This window comes from Amia ocellicauda, chromosome 7 (genome assembly GCF_036373705.1).
Source record: "Amia ocellicauda isolate fAmiCal2 chromosome 7, fAmiCal2.hap1, whole genome shotgun sequence".
NCBI classification, from domain to species: domain Eukaryota; kingdom Metazoa; phylum Chordata; class Actinopteri; order Amiiformes; family Amiidae; genus Amia; species Amia ocellicauda.
Window position 1 is genome coordinate 24,651,984 of NC_089856.1, and position 18,263 is coordinate 24,670,246.

Genomic DNA, 18,263 nt, shown 5'->3' on the forward strand with positions numbered 1-18,263 from the left:
TGGCACAAATACATATCTTGCCAGCTTTGTACTGCTGTCAAAATTTAGAAACTTGTTATTTATTGTTTTGCAAAGTAGACATTTACTTATTAGACTAAAACATAAATATTATATTTATACATTTCACAAAGAGGTAAGATACAAGATGGGCAATAAAAAGAGAAGCCTTTTGTGTCCAAATAAATAATGTTGTGAATTTTATTGTGAAGAACAAATATTTATTAAATAAAAAATAAATACTTCCAAAGTAATATATTTGATGTATTATATTATTCCATTACAAAGACATAAAAAGTAAGCCACGTAGAAGAAAACGTATTCTATTAAAAGCACTAAGATGGTTTGCTTTCCTTCCATACACAGTAAAATATAATTTCAGCTCTGACTAACTATGAAAATGAATTTTGTTTAACAAGTGACATAACAGGCTTCACTTACATTACAAACCTACAAATAATAAACAACTTAATATCCTAGAGAAAATGTTTTAAATGAAATATTTTAAATTATTGCACTGCACACTTTCTTGCACTTTATATCACCACATACAATACTTCCCACTTTCCACTTAAAAACAAAAAGAAAATCTCATAAATAAGACAATCAGAGATTAGTCTGGAAACGTTGCTTCACAAAAATTGACTTCAGTATATAGAGCCAAACTGTGTAAGGTTAGGTCTGGCTGTTTTTTGCAGAAACACATCAGTCTCACTTCAGTTCCTCATTTGAAAAAGCACATTTGTACACACTTCTTTTGTGTTTGCTTTTTTAAGGATTCGCTTGGTTAGTCCTGATCGAACAATAAAATTCACATGGCCAACTAATCACAGACCACTATTTTTGTTACAAACTGTTCTCAGAAATACAAGAAAACAAAAACACTCTCAACAACCTCAAAACACAATGTGAACAAGGAACTGAAATGAGTTTGTTTAGGGAAACCAAGTTGTATCTGTTCATTAATGAACACACAATGTGTAATACCCTTAGACAGAAGCAAGAGAGGCTGAGGAGATGAGATGAAGCACAGCTCTTTGAAAATAGCTTCAGAGCAGCATTGTGGATGAGGCAACAATCACACATTCAGCAGCGCTTGCTCTTCAGACTGTTCAGGCCCCTCTGATTCTTGGATTTGAACGCCATGACAAAGTGATTTGGTGTGATTTTACCACGGCCTTCCTCATCTGCTTGGCCCATGAAGATGTAATTCAAACCTACCGAGAGGAAGGGAAAAAGTAGAGAAGCAGCTAACATGAAAGCAATAAAAGCAAAGGGTAGTGTGAACAACAGACCGCATATCTGAAAACAATTGAACTCTAAACAGGAATTTCCTAACATATTTGCCTACCAAGCAACCCAGGGCATTACTGGTGCCTGTTTAATAAAGTAATTAGTAAATGCTGGTACACTTTAGTTGTGATAAAAACAATTTTTACAACATTGTCCAACTACATATAACAGAAAATTGTGTTTTTTTCCTATACATTGACTCAAAATACTCAGGCCCAGTTGACACAGTAGAGACATGCCTAGTGAGCCTAGTCATTTTAAGCTTGTTGAATCCAGAGAGCAAATATGCACATGCTTGTGGATGTCCTTGTTTAAAACAAAAATGCATGGCATAGTTAAACAAGTTCAAATGTTTTGACTGTTAAAGTTAAGGAGAAGTGTGATTTGAAATGAAATACTTGTGTGCAGCTAGAAAATGGCAGTGGAAAAACCCAAAACACTTTCCAAAACATGACACTTTGTACTCCAACACTGAAAACTTTAATCGCTAAGCACTACAGTTAATTTCCTTTAATTCAATCAGCCCTCCTAACTATTATAAACAAAAACCTCAATATAGTAGTGGAATTCTGTATGTACAGACTATTATTTGTCATTAAATCCAACAACAAACTGTTCAATTTGATATACTACTACTTCCACAGTTTTTCCTCCAGCTTGATGCAGAAAACCTTTACCAAACCTCTTGACTGCTTAATCTACAAGGGCTGGCCATGTACCCAGAGGCTGAAGTCTGCACTGAAATTCAAAGCCTGAAGTATCCTCAGGTTTACTGGGTTGTAAAAGCGTATCAGATTACACTAATGGGTCACTAATTCAGACCCAGCAACTGTTGTTTTGCAATAGTTGTGTTGTGGTTGTCTGAGCTTGAGAACCCAGACTAATGACCTCATTGAGGGCTGTAAAAATAGCACTGGAAAAGGGTCTGCCCAAATGACTAACAGACAAAAACAAACATTAAAAACTTTAATCTTAGAGAATGGGATAATACACACCCCTAAAAAATATCTGACTGTAAAAGTGGAGAAACACGGACATTTCAGGCTACTGTGTCATCTCTGGACTCACCTCGTCTGATGAAAGGACACCTCTTGCACAGAATGACTAATTTGGTGCTCATGTTCTTTCCAGCCTGTTGAATGGCCAAATTCCCCTCTTTATAAACATTAATGATGGAGATGGTGGCGTACATGCTACCTCCACGAGTCACTGCTGTTATAACAGTGCCGCTTATCACTAGAATGAACAGGGAGGGAAAAAACAAAAACAGGTCTAGGTGAAAAGTAGTATTGTTTTTGTCTTTTGTGTATAACTATAAAACCACTGCAAAACATGAGGTGAAAATTCCCATCCTTACATCCACTGTCTCACATTAGTTCAAAATCAACTAATACAACCCACCCTCCAATAACCCACCCACTAGCCTATTTGATGGTGGCTTTTTATAAACCAGAGGCTTCCAGCTTCTATGTGATGTAAAAAAAGTGTAAAATGGTTTCATGTTTTTATTTAATCCAGGTCTTTGTTAGTTTAATACAGTTAATTCTGAGCTGTCACCAATCACTTGGCTAATTTGGCTTCAAAAACTCCTGCTGTCTATAAAAGGGAGTGCACTTGTTTGCATGACAGTATATCACATTGTAACTTAATATCAAAAGGATGACTATAATGTCAGTCTTCTTCAGTCTCAGTCATAATATTGTTAAGGGTAAAATTAATCCCACATTCAGGGACCAAGATGTTGCAAAAAATAATACAATGAAATCAACTTCTGTCAGTTAGAGAAGAAATATTAGGTCTTTCACTAAAATCATATAACTTTTAACATTTAAAAAAAAAAATCTGTATGCAAATAAGTAAACTCTCAAAGGAAAAATGTAATTAAGTATCTAGCACATTTGATAAACATACCCTGGAGACAAAAATATAAAGCGGTTCCAAGATTAATGCAGGCCAGTAGTTACTGAATCAACACTTTCATTTACCAACAGTTTACCCACAGTTTAGCAGGCCTTGTTTACACTAAGAGACTGTCCGATACATAAATCTTTTGAGACGCAAAGAAACAAACCAGAGGGCCAAAGATAGTACAGCATGAAAACATGCTCTTGTTCATTAATGGCAATTTTTTGAGAAAACCTCGATAATTTCCCTCACGCTACACACACTCAGTCCCGTGTTGTCTATCTAGATGGAAAGTAGATTTTTCTTACCGAAGTTGCTTGAACAGTAATTGCTGTGAAGGGTACCACTCCTCTTGCATTTCTGCTGGCACAGGGCTGCTGAGTACTTTAATGCTATAGACAAACACATGTACACACATTCATGTATTTATGATTTGATACAAATATATATACATAAACACACACACATTTAAAAAAAAAAATATATATATATATATATATATATATATATATATATATACATATACAGTACTTTGCAAAAGTTTTAGGCAGGTGTGAAAAAATGCTGTAACGTAAGAATGCTTTCAAAAACAGACATGATAATAGATTATATTTAACAATTAACTAAATGCAAAGTGAGTGAACAGAAGAAAAATCTACATCTATATACATACACGCTCCAATTCTCATATTACTGCATTACAAATGGTACTTTGAAATTTCATTGTGTTTGATATTTTATTTTAAAACACTGAAACTCAAAATAAATTATTGATAGGTGACATTGGTTTAAAAAAAACAATGAAATATGTTGCTTACATAAGTATTCAACCCCCACACATTAATATTTGGTAGAGCAACCAAGTCTTTTGAGGTAAGTATTGTACCAGCTTTGCACACAGTGATTTTGGCCCATTCTTCATGGCAGATTTGCTCCAGGTTTTTTAGGATGCTTGGATGACACTTGTAGAACACAGTTTTCAAATAGTGCCACAGATTCTCAATGGGATTGAGATCAGGACTTTGACTGGGCCACTGTAGGATATTCACCTATCTTGGTCTCATCTGACCACAAAACCTTTTCACACATCGCAGCTGGGTCACTCATGCTTTCTGGCAAACTCCAGACATGCTTTCAGATGGTACCTATTGAGAAACGGCTTCTTTCTTGCCAACCTCCCATATAGGCCAGTGTAATGTAGAGCTCTTGATATGGTTGACTGGTGCACCATTACTCCACTCCCAACCACTGAGCACTGTAGCTCCTTCAAAGTGATTGTTGACCTCTCTGTGACTTCTCTCACAAGTCTCCTTCTTGTTTGAGCGCAGAGTTTTGAGACAGTGCCTGGATGGTGTGATGCAGCTTCTACTTCATGATTATTGATCCAACTGAGCTCACTGGGATATCCAAACACCTGGATATTATTTTGTACCCTTTTCCTAATCTTTGCATTTGTATTTCTTTATCTTAAACTTCTGCAGAGTGCTCTTTGGTCTTCATTGTCCTTCAGATTCGCAGCCTGATCAATGACCCTTGAACAGAAGGACTTTTCTCCAGAAAATGTGACAACAACTTTAATGGTACACAGGGGGAGGCCAATGGTAAGGTAATTATGTCCTCCTTAGGGCAATTTCTTTCATCTGTGTAAACTGGGAGCTTCCACAGCACAGGGGTTGAATACTTATGCAAACAACATTCTTAAGTTTTAAAATTTTCTTACAAATATTTCACAACATAAAACCAATGTCACATTAAAATAATTGATATTGAGTTTCAGTGTTTTAAAATAAAAGATCAAACAGAATGAAATTTCAATGTACCATTCGTATTTCGGTAATATGAGATGCACCAATAAGAAAATTATTGGCTGATACTGATAGCCGATGTTCATATAACATAATTGGCTGATGCCGATAACGATATCGATGTTTTGACATTTCGGTAACTTTCTATCCTGTCATAAATTAAATTAAAATGTTGCTTCTGATGAGGCTTCTAATTTCAGCTCATTTTGATTATACAAGTTATTTTTCCCTATATTTGAATAAGAAAAGACTTATACCCCATTTAGACATAGACATTTTTAGAAATAAAAGGTACGCAAAGGGAAACCCGTCTACAAAGCCGATACATTTATTTCGAGGTAGTCTATTTTACATCAGATTTGTAGAAATGGGGTACAAGCATTGGTGGCATTTTGTAATTAATACTGTGGTAATAGTTTCAGTAGGAACACATTATATGTGATTTCTTTACAGATTAGTGTATTTAATAATGTACAATATAGGCTAATGCAGTAGGTTAAATAAATATGCACATCTTATTCTAATTCTTCATAAGATTATTATTCACTACTATAGTAGCAGGCTTCATGCATTATGCATATGTTATCTGAAATCAGGGGAAGTAACATTTATATATATATATATATATATATACAGTATATATATATATTTCAGACAGACAAGTTCATAATGTATTTTATTACAGTAAGTTGCAAAATGAACGAACTTTAAAACATTTACTTTTAAACATCCGTTTATTAACGGATCTGTATTTTAAATATTAAAAAACATCAATGAAGAACTGTGTGTCATTTTAAAAACAAAGACAGAAAACACTACGAGCGATAGAGCCTGATGTGGAAAGAACTTTTGTGTCTATTTTATTCTTTATGCTTGGTCAGAATTGGTCAGGGGTCTGAATACTTGTGTACTTGTGTGTGTGTGTGTGTGTGTGTGTGTGTGTGTATATATATATATATATATATATATATATATATATATATATATATATATATATATATTAATAGATTAATATTCAAATATTCACCTTTTGTAGTTCTCTCCTCTAAGGATTGTGTAATGGCTCATTTGTACCACTGATATATTGTTATTCCTAAATAACCAGTGTATTGCTAACTGACAACTGTAGCACTGTAGATCTGTGTCCTATATTCATAATGACAGACTTGAAGAGTCTACACAAGGGCTAAAATCTAAAATCAAAACAGATATACAGCTGGCTTCACAGCCCTTGATTTGCACTATTCTTGAACTACCCTACCTAAAATAACATTGGGAAGTCCAAGACTACTATTCATCAGAGTCTGTAAAATCACAGCATAATGTGTTTTGCTTTATTATGTTTGTTGAATGTGTGAATTGATTTAAAACTAAAATCAGCACATTAAAGTTTGCTTAATGACCATTTGAGAGGAGCACAAAGCTGTCTAATTCAAGAGTCAGTAAATACCCAACAGAAAGGAGAAGGGAAGATTAGCTCATACAGTCAGTGAGTGAAATTAAAATAAAATAAGTATTGAAACCTTTACTGAGAGAAACAAAACTAAATAAAATACATTAATGCTGTGTCTTGACTATTGATAGTGAGCATACATATACAATACATGGATGGATGCATCTCCCTATCCTAACAATTGGTCTTTCCGTGCTTCCTTTGATACTAATTCAGACAGGTGGTACCTTAAGAACTTATATAATGCGCAATACATTGGTTTGTCATATCTCTTATTAATTTATTTCCGGACATCCAGTTATGCTATTTTCAACAATAATATTTCAGAGACACTAAAACAGCCATATTTGTTCAAGACTTAGCTTTCTTTGAGTTAAAGGATCTGTGAAAACTAAAGGAATGGCCTCTTAGTTTTAAAATAATGTTGTGTTGCTCCCTTTCTAAATAGGTAATAAACTTATCTTTATATTCCCTAGCCAGACAGTGAAGAGCAGTAATCAGAAAAAAAATCACTCTTCAAATGATAAAGATAATGCACATCAGCGTTAATGCTTGAATGACATAATTTCAAAGGCTGCCAAACTAATGTCTTAATTTGGTTGGGGACAATAGGCTCTGGTTTTCAGGAAAACAAAAGACAAGAGCCAAATTGCTCTTCAGAGTGATTCACAGTCATGTCTTTCCTATCCAATGTGGCTGTCATCCATTGGACTGGAGACACAGCAGACAAACAGAGAGACAGTCCAGATAGTCCAGATCACATGAAGCACCATTGCAGGAGAAATTCTAGGTCACACGGTAAACTTATTGACTTTCCTAGTCCTAAGATTCAGGATATAGTTATACACAGAAACAAAATAATAACATCTCTAGATACTAACTTTTTTTGTTGGTTGGTTGCTTCAAAATAAAATGTTTCCACTATGCGCTGATGGATACAAAGGTTATAACAAGTACGTACAGTCATAGTGTAAACATTTTTGGTTGACTGAAATGTGAATTTAGATAGGTGGATGTATGCTTTGTACTGCCATTCCACAGAAACCATTTGGAATGAATGAACTGAATCACTGAATAAAATTATTTCAAATGAAGGGTGTTAAAACTTTTGGATACAGTGGTACATATCTATAATCTAGCTTTCATCCATGTATCTGTTTTTCAATGCTTTTCCCTTTTAACAGTGACCAGTTTATCTTTGGAAGATACAGCAGATAATCTTGGTCTTGACTGGACTGGATGTCCATCTTAAAGAAAGGAATCATTTGGAGATATCAGACAATCACCTTTGTTCAAATAGTACCTAAGGCCTAAGAACCTAGGCCTAATCAAAATTTTACTCTTCCTTCAAACTGAAAAGTACAAATCTATATCCTTGAAGAAGTGAACTGAGGAATACTGTAATACCTACTTGTTGCTCTGGTAGTGGCCTGTGTGGTGGTAGTTGTGGGAGGGGCCGTAGTTGTGGGGTACTTTTTGGGCCTGAATTTGTAGTAACCAATGAAGCCGTCTGCTGTCAAGCTTAAATCTGACAGAAACTGGATGAGAAGCTCGTTTCCGTCTGAGAAAACTGGCCTGATAAATAAAACAAATTAAAAAAATCAGAAGACTACTTTAAAATGAAGCAATATACATCTTCCTGCAGTCACATTTTTCCATTTGTAGATGCCAGGGTTTGAATAAGGTTTATAAGTGAAATGAATGTGGATATACCAGTTTAACAACTCAGTTTTGATGGTCCAGAGATTTTCAATCCAGTTCCTCAGGGATGAACTGTGTCTTCTATTGTTTTGTTTTGAACAAGTTCTTAATTGCTTAGGCCACCTGAGAGTGTTAATTGACTAGACATTTTTCTTGAAGTGTTTGCATTTTTAAAAGTTGGATAGGGTTATGAAATTAGCAATAACCCTATACAAAGCACTTACATTCAGATCTCCCATATGTGGGATTGGAAGGTGGGTTTGGTGTTTTGATTTGGTGCTGGTACAGTTAAATGTGTCTGTTTATTAATAATGTATCACTTGTTAAGAGTTTCTTGGATGATTATAGATGAGAAATAATGTATTAAACAAGCTGAGTGTGATCTGCACAAAGATGTGTACTGAACAGTTTGGCAAGTGCAGACTTAAAGCAAGGTATTTCTGAAACTACAGACTTAGGTCAGAATTTAGGGTTTAGTACATTGAGGGCAGGGTTCCACTATCCTGGTCCTACAGTCCAGAATGTATTCCAGCTCTTTTAACCAGTAATACACTCCAAAACTGAGAAGAGTAATGTATCCTATTAAGGCAATAATGAGTTTAATTACGTTGTTCAGTGCTCAGTTGGAATTGAAAATGTAAATTCTCTGCAGCCCTCCAGCACCAGAAGACCCAGATAATTGCAAGCACCAGCTTTGAGAAGCGCTTTACTTGGCCACAAAGAAAGGACACTGAATCCTGATGAGCAGGTGCAGTACACTTACAAGGGTGCTTCCAGGTCTCTGCTTTAATCTTTACCTAAAACACAAGCACAAAATGTGGCTCAGATAGTGCTTGCTTACTTGGAACCATATATTAAACTCTCACCAAAGTGCTGTAACCAAGCTGCTCTCCCAATATTAAAGACAATGCTGGAGTTATAATAATAATTACTCTAATCCATATTCTAAAACACTGCTTTGTTTTGTCTGTACAGGTGCATTGGACTTGGGAGTTTGGAAAATGTCAAATGATACCAGTCTGCCTTTTTACATGTGGAATGACCAAGCAACCTTAAACACCACGTTCCAAAATTAAATCAGGATGTTTTACAGTAGCAACAAACCACTGTTTTGCAAACTGTAAAAGCCATTGTAATACACAGACTGCAATCATCAAAGCCAGTAGTAAATACAAAAGCTAGCAGAGATTTATGAGGCACTATCAGAGTGTTCTGCTATTAATTTTCTACAGGCAAATAATTTGCTTAGGAGTATGGGTAGGACACATTTACTAAAGTTACACTTATGAGGCCTACAGTTGATCTATTCACATAACAAAGTATTGCGAAAAGTCACCAAATTTAATAACTAAAACATGTACATTTGAATGAAAACTGCTGTCTTTTTACAAATGTGTAAGAATCAGGCCCTTCGTGTAGACATAATGCAAGTTTCTTGTTGTTTTATTGTGTTCGTCTAGGTGACCAGACTGGCTGGGAGACTCAGTCTTACCCTTCATGAACACAATTTAAACAAACAAACAGACAAACAAACAAATAAATAAAAACTGACTTACGGAGGAGGGCTGTCTCCACAATACTTCCCAATTCGCTTGGCATCATTGATTTCTCCCCCATTAAAAATGGCAACAAAATCGTAGCGACAATAGTTGTCTCTCTCCACGTCAAATTTCTCAAACTTAACTTCAATAATCTGGGGAACAGACAACACAGAGTACAGCACATATTACTGATGATATACAGAATAATTCACCTATGATGCAGAGCCAAGGCTTTGGGTGGAGAACTGAAGAAGACCTCACTGACACTTCAGTCTATTTCAGGGGTTTGCCATTATGAAACAAACCAAGGAAACCCTGGCTGACTTAAATCCCACCAAACCCTAGCATGGCTCAGACACTTCTTGGGCTCCCCTTAGGGATTCCCAAAGACATAGGGCCGGATTAAATCAAAACTTTGACCCACCCGCTAATATAAAACTACAGAACTGTACTCAGTTGCGGCTTTATTTTCAGTAAGATGCCACTTTCTTCTAATCATAAATGTAACCACTATGATGTACAGGTTTGTAGTTTGCTATTAGCGGGTGGGTCAAAGTTTTGATTTAATCCGGCCCATAGTCCTCATACAAATTTACCTTGCTGAATCTTTTTGAATTAGTTTTACTGTGGTTTAACTACAGTTTTTACAGATATTTCATAAGGGTTCAACATGTTTTCACTGTTCTTTACTACAAGCATTTAATCATGATTTCTCAGATAATCTTGAGGTGCACTGCAGTAAACCACAGTTAGAGCATGCTGAACTGACATGTTAAAGACCAGTAAAACCATTGTGAACACAGAAAAGCCAGAAATGTCTGTTGAATCTGCAGAACTTGAGCTCCACAAAGACACCTATACTGGGGTCATATCGTTCAATAAGAGGGTGTCTAATGTACTGCATACCACTCACGACATTACCCTAATACACTGAACCAAATTTTTCATCCAGTTTGCCTAAACTAATATTCTTTTAATGTTACACATGTACAATCATTTTCACATAATTACAATTTTGACAACAAAATAACAACAACAACAAGAATTAAAACACACCTTGTTCCTTGACACCCCAAAGTGCATAGTGTATATATGTATATAATTTAAACAAATTCAGCATGAAGCATAATTAAGACTTTAAGAACATACCACTGAGTAGATATTGCCTCTTTCGCTAAACTCTGCAGCTGACAGCGGGACTTTCATTGACTATCATATACCATTCCCTGGTCTCAGGGAATAGCAACATACCGTAAAACTTCAATTTAACAATTAATTCCATTTATTCCACATAACTGCTAGAAGCCCCGGCGTCAATTGGAGACCAGCGAATGTAGGAGACCGGCATTTGTATTAAACATTCATAAATAAAAAGACATTGCGGACTCATGCAGGGTAAGAAGATAAGAAGAGCATGGAAACACTACTTCATTGTAGAAGTAGGCTAATAGGCCAGGCTTTTTTTTTTTCTTCTTTTAATTATTATTTTTTAATAATTTGCTTTCCAAAGATGTAAACAAATCACATTCAATGTATGGTGAATGATACACTGGATTGAAAACCAGATACTGGTAATTCTGTTAGCAGTCTAAGATTCGATATACTGTGAACTTACACCGATCAGCCATGACATTATGACCACCTGCCTAATATTGTGTAGGTCCCCCTTTTGCCGCCAAAACATCTGGCACCAAGACATTAGCAGCAGATCCTCCATGAATCAGACTTGTCTGTCCGGCACATCCCACAGATGCTTGATTGGATTGAGATCTGGGGAATTTGGAGGCCGTGTCAACACCTTGAACTCATGATTCATCAGACCAGGCCACCTTCTTCCATTGCTCTGTGGTCCAGTTCTGATGCTCACGTACCCATTGTAGGTGCTTTCGGCAGTGGACAGGGGTCAGCATGGGCACCCTGACTGGTCTGTGGCTACGCAGCCCCATACGCAACAAACTGCGATGCACTGTGTGTTTTGACACCTTTCTATCAGAACCAGCATTCACTTTTTCAGCTATTTGAGCTACAGTAGCTCGTCTGTTGGATCAGACCACACGGGCCAGCCTTCGCTCCCCACGTGCATCAGTGAGCCTTGGCCGCCCATGACCCTGTCGCCGGTTCACCGCTTTTCCTTCCTTGGACCACTTTTGATAGGTACTGACCACTGAACACCCCAAGAGCTGCAGTTTTGAAGATGCTCTGACCCAGTCGTCTAGCCATCACAATGCCAAAGTCAATCAGATCCTTACGCTTGCCCATTTTTCCTGATTCTAACACATCAACTTTGAGGACAAAATGTTCACTTGCTGCCTAATATATTCCACCCACTGACAGGTGCCGTGATAACGAGATGATCAGTGTTATTCACTTCACCTGTCAGTGGTCATAATGTTATGGCTGTTCGGTGTATGTCGCAGTTGACAGTTCAATCAATACAATTAACAGCAATACAAATATGCAGCTATATATATAGTTAAAGTGAGAAATACATTAATAAAAACGCATGTGATGGTGTTTTTTTTTTATTAATATACGGTATATATATATTTACTGAAAACAAGAAAGATGCAAAAACTAAAAATAAAAGTTTACGTTACTATGCTTTGGAAGGTTCTTTCAAATATGTTAATGCATCTTTAGAAACTGTATCGATTGCCCTTTTCTTTTATTGTCTAGTCTGTTTTGCAACTAGGCAGACCAGCTTTTGTTTACATGATTATGCAAATTAACCCGGCGACTATTGGAGACCGGCTGCTATTTGAGAACCGGCGAGTATTGGAGGTTTTACGGTGGTTTCCGAAAGGTAATAGACAAGACAGGGGAACAGCTAACAATAAAGCATCCATTAATTGTAAATTTGTTACACAATTGAAGTGGGGAAAGATGGGGCTAGCTAACATAGCTTGACAATGTTGCACATCTATAATACAGTATTCATTGTGTATGCTCAGGCCAGTTTATCCGCATTACCTGGTGTTTTGGTGCCACAATATGCCAAGAGCAGGTAACTCCTGCTGGGTAATCCTTTTCAGGCCAGTTAGGTGTCTTAAAGGAGCCAGACGGTTTGTCTAAACGACCTCCACAATACTGTTCCCCTGTAATCAATAATAAAACAAGAACCTTTAAATTCCTAAAAAATTACATTAGATTATTAATAAATCATTTTACTATAACCTCTTTGGAAAAGAGGTCTTTTAAAACATTAAAACAAGCTTGACATTCCCAAAAACCTCTGAGGGAGACCAAGAATGTAACCACATGTAAGTTTTGTAGTTGGCACATCTCTCATCATTCTAAATATAATGCTGGTTCATCTGGAAAATAATGCTGTAGCAAAAAATAAACTTGATTCCATGATTGCATGGTGTTAAAAAATATATATATAGATAGATAAACATTCCTTGTGGAGTTCTCAAAAATGTAACAATAGGTTTAAACTCAAGCAAACGTCATGGCTTATTTATTTTTAAAGATGTCCTTATATTCAACCAAAGTAATAATGAAAAACAGGGTCATAAAAAGGGCGGGACAAACAATGAGCTAGACTGGATAGCTTGTACAGCCGCCAGATAGACACAGAGCTGAAAATGAAAATGATCTTGGCTCCATTGTGACACCATAATGCTCTGTGAACAAATGTGAGAAATTCCAAGTGATACTGTGAAATGTTCCACCCAGCCCAAAGCTCTAAATCAACAGCCCAGTGAAAGTCTAAAAGTTGTATAATTTCTTTAACAAATAGCAGCAAATATAGTTCTCCATTCTTTCCAACATATGCTCTCCTTAAAATTGATTTAATGCACAAATTATTTACTTTGTACTGTAAAATGTGCTCGTCTTCATGGATCACACAGTGATTTTTCAGTAAAAAATGTGAAAATCTCAAAAAAGTTCAGTTGCATATTAAAATAGAACTTCTACCACACATATCCATCCTGAATTCCTATATATTATTTGTTGCAAACATGTTTAAGCTATTGAGCTATTCTAATATAAACTTCAAACAAATCCCTCACAACTCGTCTGGCTTCATGTAAATCAGCAGAGGGTTGACTGTCCCTACCTCTTTCATTGGGTTGAGCCGCAGAGTATGTGGCAATAAAGCCATTTCCAGCTGTGTTGGCATCGGACACCATCTGCACCAACATCTTGTTGCTACTGGAAATGAGGGCACCTGGTCTGAAAGTCCCACAGAACCTGCCAAGTCGCTGCCCATTTGCCTGCCCGCTGTACACATCCACAAAGTCATACCTGCACAGGCTGTCGCTTTCCAGATCAATGAAACGAAATCTCAGAACAGCCACTTTCCCTTCAGGGACCTGAAAAGCACATGTGACTGTGAAAAGGAGGGTTTGAAACATATTCTTAGACCAAACAGTTTGCTTTCAGTAAGAAAGTCCACATCACTTTATGTTTGTTTCACTTTTTGAGTGGTATTCTACCTGCAAAATAGACTATGCTTGTCAATACTTGTCACTTCAGAACACTACCAGAAAAGAGACAATGGGATATTATCATGCTTACATGATCTAAATCTGCTGGTCTCCATTGTGACCCAAGAGTTAAATTAGGGAATAATTTTCTACTACTTCTATCAATGTGCCACAGGGCATTGTCTAGTGCTGAGTTATGTTCATCTGGTTACAACAAGTTGGCAATAAAATGAAAATGTGAATATTATTTAGTCATACTAAAAAACATGATTCCTCAAAAAGGATATATTCGGAAGCATCAATACTTGTATATTGTACTATTATTGTTTTTGTTATACCCAGGGCTTTACAGACTGCAAGCTCAGTTCTGGTGCTTCACAGTTTGCATCTCTTTTAATAAAGGTGTAGACTATAATGCAGCATTTGACAAGTTTATTCACATAAACTATTGATATATCCTGAGGGAGAAAAATAATGTTGCAGCTGGCAACGAGCAACATAAGAATTGCAAGGATGTCATGGCAGCAGAGAGAAAGGGTAGCTCATTGGTGTAGCCTGCTACTAGACAAAGCTGTTCTGAAATGTCTCAAAACTCTGGGGATCACAAGGGGTAAAGACTGTTTTTTTTTTCTTAAGTACCTTTCCAGCAAATAGTTTATAAGTCTGCAACAATATCACGATATCAATTTTCTTTACCTTTAACATTCACATTTTTACAATCTAATTCTCTTAAACACAGAAAATTCAATGTGTTAGTATATTCATACAGTTAATCTTAATTGATCATATAAATAACTAATATGAGAACATCTGCTTGCAGAAAGGGACCACTTTTTAGACAGATGTTTGGGGAGCTGCTATATTGTATTAAAGATTCTGCGTTGCATTAGATTTAATTCAATCCAGCCTTCCGTTATTAAGATCTCGTAAAAGACTGCAATACCTTAGGCAAAGAATACCCAAACTCTATGTGTACACTACGGGTAAGGAAAAGACAATTTGATAGTCTGTTCAATTCTATGAACACACATTTGCCCTTTTACATACTTAGAAGGTGAAGATAGTGCAGTTCAAAAATCATAGACATAAATTAACTCGTTATAATCACCTTCATCATAATTATAATAATAACAACACATTTAGCATTCAATTTGTGCACTGAATGTTTAAACATCTTTCGCTCACCGTAATTTTCCAAACGCATTTGGTATTTGGGGGGTACACCCCAGGGTACCCCTCACTACCGATGATCCCAGAATCCCCGATGAACTCTCCACCGCACGTAAAAGCGGTCCTGAAAAAGTCACATTAATGAGTTTGTCAACAGCCAGACGAAATGACACTATATAAGTGCAGCGCCACATTGCTCATTGGTAAAATGATAAAGTGCCACTCGCATGCTGGCATCAATAAGACTGGAATAGGCACAAGCACGTGTACAATAATGACCACAGTTTTCTAATCACGGGGACTGAATATCAATGCTGAGTATGCGCAACTTTTTAATGTCTTATATAATAACATCCACCCTCATCAATACCCGACGCATAATTGACTATTCTTCTCGACGTCCATGTCAATAGTTGATCTCAAATCACACGACTCCACATTATTCCCTGCAGTGTGCTGTGCCATGCTCACTGTGCTCAGCTCATTTTAGACAGTCTTCACCATATTTATGGACTTTTGCCGTGTGTACTCCATCCTTAAACCAAGCCAATAAAGAGTAAAAAAAACCTCTCATACAAAAATCAAACAATACAATCACTACAAACTTACATTACAAAACAGACATATTCTAAAAATGTCGTCATACAAAACGCAATTAGGCAATAATACCTTCTCTGTGGAGTCTGTGCGGGGACCCGTGTACACAGAAGCAGCCCTAAAATGCAGCAAATGGTACTCCTCATTGTCGAGGTGCGGAGGTATGAAATTAAGCTGTTTTAGGTCCCGTAGTTTAAAGCTTATAATGTGCTGCACGGTGAGAAAAAAAAAGTAGTCAAAAGTTCCTCCTGGGAGTTTCTCTGGCTGAAATCTGGTGCAGATGAATATACTGTTTGTTCTTAGGAGTAGGAGGGAGCAATCTCCCTTGAAGCAGCTGCCTTCTCTTTCCAAAAAGTCGGATCAAAGACTGACAGAGACTGAAGCTGAGGAGTACAGGGAGCTCGGATACAAGCAATGGCATTGAAAGAAGGCCTGAGACTGTGAACTTAATTTCCCCATGCCCTGTTCAGCCTTACTGTGCAGTTTTGTAAACTGCGTTTAATCTGATTTACAAAAAAATAGTAAAACATTACACCAGATTGGAAACAAAACAATTAAATACTACTACTACTACTACTACTACTACTACTACTACTACTACTAATAATAATAATAATAATAATAATAATAATAATAATAATAATAATAATAAGGAAGACGTATTAATAGTAGTAGTACAAGAAAAATAACGAAGAAGTGTTTTTTATTATTAAATGTAAAATTGGTTTATCGTCTTACTATAAATGAATGACATCTGTAACAAGAATGGTCTATCAAGTCGTGTGCCAGGTTTGAAATGTTCCTTAGCGTGGCAACCATGACCCCCCTCTTGTGGCAAAATACTGTAACTGCCTAATGAAAGCATTGCACAGTCAGGAATAGATTCCCAGATTTGCAAGTGAACCAGGGTGATTTATATAGTGGTGGCAGCCATTGTCTTTGGGTTTGCCTTATCAGGGCAACAACATATTTATACAATCTAGAGTGCAATGTTGCTTGTTGTTCCTTTTACGTGGAATGTGATTCAAACCCATGGAAGTTAAACCCAGTGAACTGGTGTAGACAACACAAAGAGATGTAAACCACCCACAGAGCACAACCACTCTTCTTATCTGTAAGATCCGGGATAATGTACATTCTTAGGTTCCAGTAATGAATTAAACTCCCACAATTAAGTAAGGTTTTTTAAGAACTTAAAAAGATCTACAAAGAAGAGGAGGCCATTTGACCTGTTGTGCTTGTTAGGATTTGTTTAACAACCACGACAGAGGACTTACATTTAAAATACACACAATAATACATTAAATACAGTCTGAGTTATACAGTAATATGCACATATAATAATATCAGAATTATTTGGGGGAGGGGGTCCCTGAGGCAAATGAAATTCCTGAATATGAAAAAAGTCACACTTTGTTAATAAAGGGAAAGCACTTTGAAATTCCAATCCCCGACCTTCTCTGAAAAGGTTATTGGAAAAAAAAAAAAACATACTGATCTGAAGAAATCTGTCAGATAAACTGCATAGCTGATGTGATTTATATCAGTAAAATATTTTTCACTGCCAAGATCCCTAGTTCTGGTAATAGCCTTATTTCCAATAATAACCAATACAGGTATTAAATCACATAATCATCCGAGAATGAGAACAACAAAATCACAAGCCTGCTATGGAAAGTTTTCCTCATATCTGTAGCAAACCTTCTGACAACTCATGTTGCAGCTTTAACGCTAGACAGATGAAACTTAGTGAAGTGATCTAAATCATACACAGCAGGTTGCTTGCCCTTTTGATAAATTATAGATTTATAAAAGATGTCAGATAATTCCATTGGCAAACCAGAAGCTGATGCACAAACACACACACACTGATTGGCTGACACGCACTGATAAGCAGAATGCAGACATCATAGTGATTCTACAAGCCTAATATTCCCTAATATGGAATTTATTATATTACACAATTTGACTGCAATCAATGTGGAACAATAAAGTGTAGTATAAGCTCTCTGGTAGAATATGGGATGTGCTTGGGGACAGAGAGCAGTTAAGGGGAAGAAAATAATACACCTGTTTACTTGTAGGCTACATATTATTTACTGATGCATATCCTAACTTAAAATCTACTACTACTACTTGGATTACAAACTATCACTAATTTGAACCTTCATAGTACTATACAAATAATACATTATTTATATTAATTCCATAGACATACATCCTATCGTACATACAGTGAGGGAAAAAAAAACACCATCCCCACCATCAAACATGGAGGTGGAAACATTATGTTTGGGGGTGTTTTTTTGCTAAGGGGACAGGACAACTGCACCGCATCAAAGGGATGATGGACGGGGCCATGTACCGT

At 36.5% G+C, this 18,263-nt stretch overlaps 1 protein-coding gene across 1 annotated transcript; it reads right to left on the minus strand.

The window, feature by feature from the left end:
• Positions 1-202: 202 nt before the first annotated feature.
• pcolce2b (procollagen C-endopeptidase enhancer 2b) lies at positions 203-16,316 on the minus strand. Its single transcript, XM_066708877.1, has 9 exons — positions 15,968-16,316; positions 15,314-15,422; positions 13,759-14,014; positions 12,666-12,790; positions 9,711-9,847; positions 7,865-8,028; positions 3,504-3,587; positions 2,359-2,526; positions 203-1,214 (listed from the first exon to the last, which is right to left on the minus strand). The coding sequence occupies exons 1-9, from the start codon at positions 16,039-16,041 to the stop codon at positions 1,084-1,086; spliced, it is 1,248 nt and encodes a 415-aa protein (XP_066564974.1). The 5' UTR covers positions 16,042-16,316; the 3' UTR covers positions 203-1,083.
• Between the last annotated feature and the right edge of the window lie 1,947 nt (positions 16,317-18,263).

Coding starts and splice junctions, on each gene's coding strand:
- pcolce2b (XM_066708877.1), bottom strand. CDS start 16,041: ATGAGGAGTACCATTTGCTGCATTTTAGGGCTGCTTCTGTGTACACGG. Junction 12,791..13,758: donor GGCTCAACCCAATGAAAGAG/GTAGGGACAGTC, acceptor TATTGATTACAG/GGGAACAGTATTGTGGAGGT. Junction 9,848..12,665: donor TTGTGGCACCAAAACACCAG/GTAATGCGGATA, acceptor TCTGTTCCCCAG/ATTATTGAAGTTAAGTTTGA.